General features: G+C 36.6%; 1 protein-coding gene across 1 annotated transcript; it reads right to left on the reverse strand.

Moving 5' to 3' along the window:
* Positions 1-699: 699 nt before the first annotated feature.
* il12rb2l (interleukin 12 receptor, beta 2a, like) lies at positions 700-11,643 on the reverse strand. The gene is made up of 15 exons (XM_044101087.1): positions 11,506-11,643; positions 11,149-11,244; positions 7,244-7,388; positions 6,970-7,121; positions 6,641-6,783; positions 6,394-6,535; positions 4,885-4,961; positions 4,550-4,787; positions 4,051-4,239; positions 3,779-3,883; positions 3,552-3,686; positions 2,469-2,645; positions 2,289-2,358; positions 1,393-1,498; positions 700-1,247 (listed from the first exon to the last, which is right to left on the reverse strand). Exons 2-15 carry the CDS (start codon positions 11,222-11,224, stop codon positions 906-908), a joined length of 2,097 nt encoding a protein of 698 aa, XP_043957022.1. The 5' UTR covers positions 11,225-11,244; positions 11,506-11,643; the 3' UTR covers positions 700-905.
* Positions 11,644-11,859: the final 216 nt, after the last annotated feature.

Below are 11,859 nucleotides of genomic sequence, written 5' to 3' on the forward strand. Positions count from 1 at the left end.
TATAGCATATAATATTTACACTACAGACAAGGTAAAGTTCAAGGGAAATTGTTATTGATGTACACAGTTCTGTGTCAAAGACAAGTTACTCCCTCTTTTATTCATGAGACAAAGTCTTGACTCTTGAGGAATATTTTACAAGTCTAAAGAAGGCAATACCGTCTTATAATTCTCAAAAGGATTTTTGGAAGCAAAAAAATAAAGAGAATAGTGCTGGCCCAAAACGTTTTTTTAACTTTCATTTGAAAATACAAGTCAACATTTAAATGCAACCAGGATTAAGATTTACACTCAACAAGTTAAACATTTTGGAAATTCTGCATGCTTTGTAGAAAATGACCCAATACATCTAAAGATGTGGATGTAATTTCTCTGTACCTTAATGGTAACCTAATTATATTAGGGGATGCTTGATCCTTGGACTCACTCTGATCCCACTTCATTCATAGAAAGCAGTTTTAAAGCACACACTACTGGCAAGGCAGCTTAACTTTTTAGATATTTTTTTAAAAGCTTATAACTACAATTATGTATTTTGGTATGATTGATATGCAAATAATATTGTACCTGACTAAAATAATCTCTTTATGATGATGGAATTGTGATCTAAAACATCTTCCCCCTCCAGATATACTGCTTTAATCCAAAATTCTTCTAATCAAGTTCAATGCAAGAAGGATAGTATAGCAAAAAATAACAAAGATTAAAACAAAAATTTATTCAACAAAATTTTATCAGATTTATAAACATAGAAAATACAAAAAGCTGGAGCAGTTTGTCATGAGTCTTTCCTGCAATTACACTGACAAAGCTTATTAGACAAAGTCTTATTATAAACAACACATGAAATTGTAAAACGGACAAAGACTAAAAACTAACATTCATGATCCAGAGGAAGCATCCTGTTACTCCACCATTATTTCCAAAGGAGAGGGCATGAAGTGCTTTTCATAACCTGAGGTAGACTGTTCTTCCTCTGATGAGCTCCAACAATCATTCCTCTCTTCATCAGAGTCGACCATTTTACTGTACTCCTTCCTCCCATATCTGCTGTCTGTACTGTCACTGTTTTCTCTGGTAGGATCCTCCTGTTGATCATCCTGGCAGTCCATCAGGTGACAGCCATTCTCTTTTTTCATCATGTCTGGGTCAAATACCTTAGACTTTATTTCCACAACTTCCAAAACAGAGATTGTTGGATAAGGTTCATAGAGGGGACCGCGCATCCAAGTCAAGGGCTCGTTAATCTACAGGCAGATCAAAGAGAAGACTATTACTTTTACATTTTGCAAGTAAAACATAAAAAACACAGCATGTCATTGTGGTTAAATGCCAAATAATTACAATTATTTTTAATAATTACAGTTGATTGGAGATTTGATTTTTGCTCACCTGGCGCTTCATCTGTTTGAAGATTTGGCTGTTGCTGGGATCTGGCACTTTCTCATAAAGACACTGAGGTAGGAGTGGGCACTCTTTTCTGGCTCCATGAAAAACACTGAAAGAGAAAAAAAAATACATGAACAGATACCATCAATACTTCAATAACTGTACAACCATGTTAAATTTTATACAGTTGATCACAAATGGGAAAAAAATTCCCAAGAACTTTTTCACATTACAAACAAACTTAACTATATTTCAAAGGGATTTTAATTGCATAAAGTAGCAGATGATGGCATAGATGTAGAAAAATATAACAAGATGCATGGTTCTCAAAACTGTTACTCGTAAAAATATGAAAAGATTCACCAACATTTTACAGAATTAGCTAATCAGAGTTGAAGGAAAGATGAATGGTGCTAAATACAAGACTCTAGCATTCTGGGGGAAATATCTGATGGAGGATGTAACAGGCTTGAGCTTTGCAACTCTCCTAAACATACAGCTGAAGCTACAATGGAGTGGCTTATATGAAAGCATTTTCATGAAATAGAATAGAATGGTCCCACTACTACTCAAATTGTGGGGTTAGCCTTGGAAATTGTCGATCATAGCAGCTCTTCATTCATGTTGAATGTGTGCAAGCTAATCTGCACAGTAGAATGGGCAGAAATTTTCATACAAACACCATAGAGTCATGCCCTAAATGATTCACTACACTGTGCTGGTCTTTCATAGAAAATTACAAAAAAATAAGTTATGTTTATGGTTGTAGCCAAACAAAATGTGAACAAGTTTAAAGGATGTGAACCTTTTTGCAGACAAAGTATATATATTTGCTTTGTATCTCAGTATTAATGTTCTTTGATGATTGGTGTCAAGGTATCTAGCAATGATTTTCTTACCATAGTATGAAACTGATTAGAGCTATGATGATGACCAGCAGCACAATCACCACAATGGGAGCCACAAATGCTGACAAGAAAAAGAAATATGGTGGAAGAAAGAAATGTAACAAATTTACTAGTTACAACCATTTTACAGGATATTACATATTAACATAAAGTTAATACATGATGGCATACCATAATCTTCCTGATGATTGGTTTTGAATGTTGTGTTGACCTTTTCACTGGGCCCAGCAGCGGTCACAGCTCTTATCCAAACCGTGTATGCCTGACCTGGACTAAGAGCCTTCAGCTTGCAAGTCGTACCTGAGGTGACATTTATGTTGCGCACTGGAACAGAAATGTGTTTTGGATCTGAGGTTAAGAAAAAAAAAAAAAAAAAACATAGGACCATCAATCCACACAGTCAAAGAGCATCCTAACTTAGAAAAACTAAAGATTGTACAGTTTAGTTGTAATATTTTTATTCAAATTTCCATATTAAATTAATATCCTCTACTATCAAAATAATCTCCCTGTGTAAAATAAGAAAAAATATAATTTTTCATGTTATATTGCAGTGGTTATTAGCTAACTCCTACATGAGATACCACCACTTCAGTCAAGGGCCACAATCTTTTCTGTTCTTTTTTGTTTTTATGTTATTTAGCTATTTTCTTGTTTACAATTTTTGTCATGTTCAGTCCTGTCTTGTCTTTCCTACTTTCTTTTGTCTTCTGTTGCTGCTTTTCCAAGAACATTTCTCTGGATGTGATCAATATTTTTATCTTTAGTTGGAATCCCTACATATCCATATTGGAAAATTCTATTCTTTCAAAGACGGAATGTTTTCATTTTATTTTAACATCTTCAATTTCTTTATATCCATGTATAATGTATTTTCTTTTAAAGCTTTATTTTAAGCTTTTTAAGCTCTACTGAATAAATTAGTCATTTAAGTTAGTAAAAATAATTAAACTAAGGGGACTTGGACAGGAAAGAAAGCGCTGCAATATACAGTAACTACAGAACATATTTAAAATACTATTATTGCTGGTTGTTTAATTGTGGTATATTTACTTTTCATGCTATGTTTGCAATTTGATTGTTTGTAATTGGAGTTAGAGAGTTTTTACTGCTTTGTTGCCTGTCAGAAAAAAAAATAATCTAAAGAAATCTGTTTGTCATAGAAACTGAAAACCTCTGTGCATCCTACTTTTTCTATTATGCAATCTACTATAATTAAGTGTATTATATCATATTATTCATAGCATTTTGTACCTCCTTGCATGTTCAGTCCTATTTCATAGTACAAGATCACCCCCCTCTGGTTGGAACAGGGAACTGGCTCCCAAACCAGAGTCACCTCAGTTCTACCAAGATCAGACACCTTGAATGAAGGGACTTTGGAGGGAACTGATGGAGAAAGAAATTATGAGTTCGTTAAACCTTCAATACAAGAAAATACAGTGACAAGGGATTTATGGAGAATAAATCAGCACACTCACCTCCCTGAACTGAATATCCTGTAGCTGTTGCAAGCTGACTAATTTCATTCAAATTTGACACTGCAAACAATAATACTTGGTATGATGTGTACTTTTTAAATGGACCTACAGATGGAGACACATGAGAGTAAATGAACCATAATATAAAATAAAAAATATGTTCCAAACTTTAGAAAAAGAAAACACTAAACAGCTTAAATCTTTCTGAACCACCACAAAGAAGACAAATATATCTGTGCAACAAGAGGAACATACAAACACAGGTCACTAACCTTTAAAAAAAACTCTGGTCTGTTTATTGTCCACTTTGATCCAGTCAGATCCGCTTCCAGGTAGACACTCTTTGTATTGCACCACATACTGTTTGATGCTGTCAGAAACCTTGGAGGACGGGTTCCAGGACACAGTGAGGTTCTTTTCGTTCATCTCAAGGTAAATTTTTGGTTCAGTTGCTTCTTTTCCTAGACAGGAAACAAAATAGGTTTTAGCCTTGTTAATCCACAGAGGAAACACAAGCATTGTGAAATAATCATGACGTCTATTGTACGCTGACATAATTTCCTTTTAGCAGCAACTCTGACAGATTAAAGCATTTATCCCTAATGCTATAACTATTCTACCAAAAACTACTTTGTTTACAAAAGTCAAAAGTAAATTAAGTAAATCTAAACACATATCAGGCTTTTCTAGTCATATCTTAGGTTAACTAGGAAATAGTTACAATTTCCTCTACTTTACCAAAAGAAAGCTTGACATAAAGGAAATAGATACCTGGTCTTTGCCTAGACAGATGAGAAGGTTTTGTAGCACCGAGAGCATTGTAGGCTGATACACTAACAGATGACACATCCTTCAGAGATGAGATAAGGCGCCACTTCCTTTCATCATACACACAGAGGCTGCTCGGGTTGTCCGTGGACACATTTATTAGCCGTTTAGTGCCATTAATGTAGAAAACTGTGATTTCATATCCGAGAATGTAACCTCGGGCCTGAGAAATAGAAAGATTCTGGACAAGCCAGAGACAAAGAGATGGGACTGACTGAGTGCTGAATAAGCATTTAGAGAGAGCTAGAGATGCCCTATAAATTCATCTTTGATCTTACCTTCCAGTTCAGAAAACAGTCAGAGTTTGAGAGAAGCAACCCACAGTCCCACCATGCATCAACCTCTCCAACTGGGGCTGAGAAATGAATGCAGAGGAGATGTAGTACAAAAAGGAGGGGAAAAAAGACAAATGCTATGTACTCCACACACATTAATCTACCTAATACAAAGTCATCTCAAATCCTAAATGTCAACTTTTGTAGTGCTGATACGTTTCTTAAAGAGTGAAAAGTTGTTTTTGAATCCTGATAGAATGATCAGTGATTCCATCAATACACAAATTATTGGCATTGTGGATAAATGTAAAGATAAGTCATTAAAGTGACTAGACAGAATATGTTTAGACCTCATTATTCTTTTAAGATACAAGTCAGAAGATAGAGCTCAAATGGCATACATCTCAAAATGTATTTATTCTGCATCTCATTTTTAAACAATTACAGTGAAAGCTATTAATTTGATTGTAGTCCAAAAATTTACATCTGTATTTCTTTTAAATTTGCATGCCGTGCTTGACCCTTGAACATTTTGCCATATTAGAGAACTAAACTTCAATGCATTGGGATTTTGTGACACGTGGAAAAAAGTGCAAGGTTGCATTTATTTGCAAATAAAACCAGAGTGACCTTTGTTTGTACTTACTTCCCATCACCCTCTGCCACCGTATACTAATTCTCTGACATAAAACCTATTGCATAACATTCTAACCACATTACAACATAAATGAAACCAAAGTTGAACTTTTTGGCCTACATAAAAATAGTATGAGCAGAGGGTTGCAATCATCAGAAGTTTCCCAACTCAGCAGCCTCTCTTTTGAAAAACAAAACTTTTCACCGCTGGAGGCGATGATGAACTCTGTTGAATCTGCAACAAGTGGCAATCCAAGTCTCCAATCTGAGGAAACAAACTATCCCCAAAAATGACAATACTCTGTCTCCCAAAGCACAGTTTATCAAAGGCTAAATACGTCCAGAATTAGGAAGCTGGATGTCTCCCTGTAATCCTCGCTTCAACCCCAATGTACACTTGTGTGAAACCTGGTGATCAGAATTATGAGGTAACCAGTTGTTGTGACACTGTGCAGGATTTTCACACACTACTGAGGCCCCTGATCATTAAATAAATACATTTTTACATTTCCATTATACTTCATTTTTTAATTTATCCAATTTAATAAATGTCAGCGAGCAAGAGTTAAAAGCGGAATAAGTCATTGGCAGAAAGGATTTGGGAACTTTTTCAAATACTTTACTCAGCACCTCAACTCACAAATATATTTTGCTTAGAAATGTGACACCATTTAAAAGTTAGTAAACAAGTTTTCTGATTAAGTAAGACTGTTTGCCAATAAATATTGCTACAACAATGAATTAACTGAGAAAGCACAATATTTTGTGCAAGGTTTTGACACAGTTTGATAGTGGCATATGATCTAAGCAGCCATGTACAAGACAATAAAACACATTTACATTTCTTGCTGCATGCCAAAAAATATAAATACTCACACGACTCAGCACTTTTTATTCGAAAGTCTGGAGTCCAGTCACTGATCAGGCTCGGGTCACATTTACAACGGACCTGAAATACGTAAACTGTGCTGGGCTGGGGTTCTGTGACTCCGTAGCTGCTACTTAAGTTATAGTCAGTCTGTGATGAAAGAACCAGGGTAAAAGTTTGGCATTAATTCTTGAAAAAAAACAACAACAAAAAAAAAATACTCAATACCATATGAAATTAATTTGCCAAACTTACCCAAATCCAGTTTTGGTCATTCTCAGTACGATATCTAATGTCACAGACTCCAACATTAAACTCTAGCTTGCCACAGATGGTGCTCCAGTGAATCTCTAACGGATCTCCATCACCTGATGTGATTGTAGGTGGGGGTGGCTTGACTGGTGGGATTGGGAAAGAGACAGAGGACCCAAGATCAGGCAGACACCCCAAAAATGTTCAATCCGATATACGAGTTACAAAATTAATACGATGAAGGTATTTTAATAGTATCAGAAATATAAATTTTTTTCAGATACTGGGGATTGTTCTGCGACTTCATTAGAAAAACTTGGGAGTAGACGTACTGATGTGTTGGGTATGGATAACAATTTCCTGAGATTTGACAGAACTGTTCTGATTCTGAGCCTGGACCCAAACCCGGAGTTCTCCATGGCTCTCGAAGTTTTCCCGACGGATAAACCCGTCTGAGCTATTCCCATAGGTCACAGGCTCCTCCCTGAAAAATAGCAGGAGAAGATGTGAGAAGACAGGCCAAGGCAAAAAAAAAAAAAAAAAAACAGGGCTTAAAAATCTTTAATTTTGGGAGATTAAGAGCAGAAATTTTCCAAGTGTATTTACTCTTCATTTTCTGGCTTCCAGTGAAGGGTGTAGATAGTGGGGATATCAGGGTGGGGTTTTGGATCCCAAATGCATTTAATATCTGAACAGTCCGTCTGATTGCACGGTCTGCAGCACTCAAGGTTAGAGGGAGGAGTAGGAGGACCTGGTGAGCACAAAGAGAAATTGTGTCAGCATAGATGCATTGTTTTTCCTGACAGATTCATGGATTTGTAGATTTTCTTTGCATCACATATGATGGATTAAATAACAGACATTATTCATTGGTGCTATTTACATATTAGCTATGAATGAGTGCAGACCTAAGTGTTTTTCTCTCTTTCCACATGAAATTATTTCCATGGCAAAAATCCAATGAATAGTTCCTCTACCTCAAGCAGAAAATAGGTCTCTGAGCAACCTCCTGCTGGTTGTAGTGGATCCGGAAGGTATTGACAGTGCTTCACTTTGTACTGTTACAGACTTATTCCAAATTATATTAAATTAATCTCTTACCTCAAAATCATATTCACAAATATCCCTTCATGACAATGTGGAAAAAGTTGTTTTTTTACAGATTTATTAAAAAGTAGAATACAGAGAAATCACAATAAATATATGTAAATATTCATAGCCTTTGCATAATACTTTGTTGATCCACCTTTGGAAGCAATTACTGCTTGACGTCTTTCTGAATATGATGCCACAAGCTTAGCTCACCTATCTTTAGGCAGTTTCATCCTTTCTTCTTTACAGTCCTTCTCAGACTCCATCAGGCTGAATGGAGTCATCTGTGCAGCCATTTTCAGATCTCTCTCCGGAGATGTTCAATCAGATTCAAGTCTGGACTCTGGCTTGGTCCCTCCAGGGCTCTGAAGTTACTCCTTTGGGATGATGGAAATGTGCTTTGAGGTCGTTGTACTGCTGAAGAACCAGGCTAAGTTCAAAAGCGCTTTGAAGCAAGTTTTTATCCAGGATGTCTCTGAAGGTTGCTGCATTCCTCTTTCCCTCCATCCTAACTAGTCTGCCAGTTTCTACTGCTGCAAAACATCCCCATAGCATGATGTTACCACGACCATTCTTCACTGTAGGGGTGGTATTGTCCTGGTGATGAGTTATGAATGGTTTCCTCCAAACTTCACTCCTGGTGTTCACACCAAAGTGTTCAATCTCAGACCAGATAATTTAGTCTCTTGTGGTGTAGTCCTTCAGGTGACTTTTGGTAAAAACTCCCTACGGGCTGCCATGTGCCTTTTATGAAGGAGTGGCTTTCATCTGGCCAGTCTACCATAGAGACCAATAGTTTCTTGATCGCCTCCCTGATCGATCAGGTTTGAAGGCCGACTGGGACTAGGGAGCGTCTTGCTGGTTCCAAACTTCTTCCACTCAACAATAATGGAGGCAACTGAACTCACTGGAACCTTCAAAGCAGCAGAAATGTTTCTGTATCCTTCCCAAGATCTGTAGCTCAAGACAGACTTGTCTTGGAGGTCTACAGATAATTCCTTTGATTTCATGTTTGATTTTTACCTCTGACCTGCGGTTAGCTGTGGGATCTAACATAGAAAGGTCTGTGCCTTTCCAGGTCTAGCCAGTTGAACTAAACTTACACATGTGGACTCCATGTAAGCTGTGGAAACATTTAAAAGCTGCAACAGACCAATTTTGAGCTTCATGACAAAGGCTGTGAATATTTACGGAAATGTAATTTTTTCACTACCTAAATCCAATGTACCATAAATATATAGACTCTTCAGGTAATGTAACGTCTTACAATTGCATGCCTTTCCTACATTCCATAACACAATGTTTAAAAAAAAAAAGTTATTCTATTTTCTAATAGATAAAAAATGAGAATAATATTTAGCTCCAACTGGTCATTTTGCAGTAGCTTTTCCTTTAAGCGTACTTTATTTTAGATACAACAAAGAGCAACATAGTTTCCAGTAAAACAGGATATGACTGAAGAAGAAGATGATGATTACTCAGTCTGTTTGGGAGAAGTAATTTGTCTTCAGCTAAAACATCTGTGCTTTTCTAATGAGAAAGTCCTACTTATAGATAGTTAAATGAGGTATTAGTGCTCTAGAACTATATTTTGTCAGTGGTTTGTCAGTAACTTTACCACTGACATTTCATATTTGTGCCCAGCAACAACTCAGAACATTGATCATTAAGAGGTAGTTGAGCAGATATATGTGCAATTTATTTAAAAATAGACAAAGATCTCACAGAGTCAAAACAGTATTGGAGATACGGGAGGTACTATCCTCGTGAGTCACAATACAAAAATATAATGACCACTGTGTGAAGCTGCTAGGGGTATGAGTCAGAAAAAGAATCCAAGTGTCCGTGACATTTCCTGTGAGTTATAACTGTTTCGTGTTTCATGGCGAGTAGGTGAACTTTGACCCCTGCTAACCCCCCTTCAGCATACTCAAAAATTCACCGTTTCGATAACTTTGAATTGGCCATGCCTTATGATCAGACTGACCGAGTTTGAAGCCGATCAATCGAAATCCCTAGGAGGTGTTCGATCAAATACAAAGGCTGTAAACGGCAAAAATGGGGTCAAAATCGGACCTTCAATCCAAAATGGCCGACTTCCTGTGATACTATGACATTAATTGTAAATTCTGAGCGTCTTAGTGAGCTCTACAACTGTACCAAATTTCATGTCTCTACGATGAAGTAAGTGAATAGCAAAGGGTCCTTTGAAAATTGCTAGGTGGCACCGTTGAGCCGTTTTTCTTTTTCAATTTTTGCGACGACCTTAAAATTCAAAATTTTTAAACAGTCTCTATGCATCCGCCAAGTTTGGTGAGTTTTTGAATATGATAAAGCCCCCAAAAAGGCCTCCAAAGAGGGTGGAAGTAAAAGAATAATAAACAGTACAAAAACAATAGGCCTTCACATCGCTTTGCTGCTCGGGCCAAACAAATAGGAAGCAGTTCTCTAAGAAATGCACAAAAAGTTACAAAACAAAGAAAGGCACACTCATTTAAAACACAACAATACAAAGGATGTTTTAGTCACTCACATGCTCATCCGCCTGTCTCTCAAGCATACACGTTTTTTTTTAACACATTCAACGCACGCCTGTCACCTTTACCCATTTCTCATAAGCCTACGTGTGCTTTGCAGTAATCAGTTCAATACTTGCACATGAGACATTACAAGAAGGCGCAGTAGTTGCCGTGTTAACAGGAAGCAGGTAGCTACAGTCTTCCTTTAAGACCACTTCCCCTTTAATGTAGACTGAAAATCAAATCATGTTTAGAGTGTAAATGCAAATAATTGCTCATATAATGAAAAGCAAAAATAAAGCTAGGGATTGTTACAATAGACTTAACTGATTAATCTGATCACCACATATTTGGTGGTTTTAACTGTGATCACAAGAAAAGCAGCATCAAATAGTGATTAGTAATTAATGTACTGCATACATACAGTCAGAACATTACAAATTCAAATACTGCTCTAAAAACAACCAGCAAGGATGCTTTCTAATAGTAGCACCATTCAGTAGTGCAACTATACAGTTAAATAGTACTAGACAACTGCATTTGGGCATATTTTAAAAAGCAAATGCAGCATTTAAAACAAATAAATAAATAATCCAGTGGAAGAAACTAGGTGAAAATGTTCATGGAATAGAATTAAACAATCCTATATAATCCATATTACCACATGATGAAAGTTTATTTTTAATATAATTTTTAAATAAAAATATTGCTCCTTGATATAATAGTATTTTCAACTCAAGCAAAACATATGATTACAGCTCAGTACAGCTCATTTTATAATATTGGTAGAAAATAAACTTGTTAATTTCTGAGGGAATATGCATGTAAGGAGCTAAATTGTATAAAATGAAGTTTCGAGATACTCTTCTCCCAGTAATATACAAATTTGAATAAGCCTACCTGGGCTAGAACAACAACAGTACGGGAAGGTGACCAGCAAGACGGGCAGCAGCCACCACGTCGTAGGTGTGGCCATCACATTTGGACCTCAAGTTTCTGAAAAACAAACACGTTTTCATTCCGTAGATTTATCTTTACTTGAAGCGAGTAAATTTACATAACGGACCAAAAGCTCTATAAAAACAAGTCACCGCACTGAACGTCACGAGATCCTCTAGTCAGGTAAATGTGCTGCTATTCACAGAGTTACGTTCACTTCCACGACATAGCAGGAATACATATATAAACACCAACATTTGCTTTTCAGCAGGCCTATACATTATGTAAATATTTCTACTATAACTCAAAATTCTTTACCTCATGTCGAGATACACAAAGACACATGAAGCGCATGTTGTCGCCGTAGGAAACTAACGCTGAAAAAAAGTAAGTGCGGAATTAAAAACTTTGCCGGGTGAAGCCCCTCCCTTTTTAGGAATTACCGATGACGTAAAAGTACGTTACTGCTATAATATACTTCCTTCTTCATTCTTTGTTCTTCAGACTTCCGGTATGGCTCTGTGGTGCCCTAAAACGTGCCCTCACTGTCAAAGCATGCTTTGCTTTTGTTTTGTTTCGGGTTTTTTTGTTGTCTTCGTTGTTTCCTTTTTGGAGTGTCTGTTTTTATCACAATCCAACTAATAATAAATTGGAACAGCTTGATAACGCATA

Source organism: Gambusia affinis, linkage group LG19 (assembly GCF_019740435.1).
Source record: "Gambusia affinis linkage group LG19, SWU_Gaff_1.0, whole genome shotgun sequence".
NCBI classification, from domain to species: domain Eukaryota; kingdom Metazoa; phylum Chordata; class Actinopteri; order Cyprinodontiformes; family Poeciliidae; genus Gambusia; species Gambusia affinis.

Excerpts from the sequence above, each read along its gene's own strand:
- il12rb2l (XM_044101087.1), bottom strand. The coding sequence starts at position 11,224 with ATGGCCACACCTACGACGTGGTGGCTGCTGCCCGTCTTGCTGGTCACC. Across the intron at positions 3,687-3,778 it reads AGGATATTCAGTTCAGGGAG|TTCCCTCCAAAGTCCCTTCA; the intron begins GTGAGTGTGCTG and ends TTTCTCCATCAG. Across the intron at positions 1,248-1,392 it reads TCAAACAGATGAAGCGCCAG|ATTAACGAGCCCTTGACTTG; the intron begins GTGAGCAAAAAT and ends ATCTGCCTGTAG.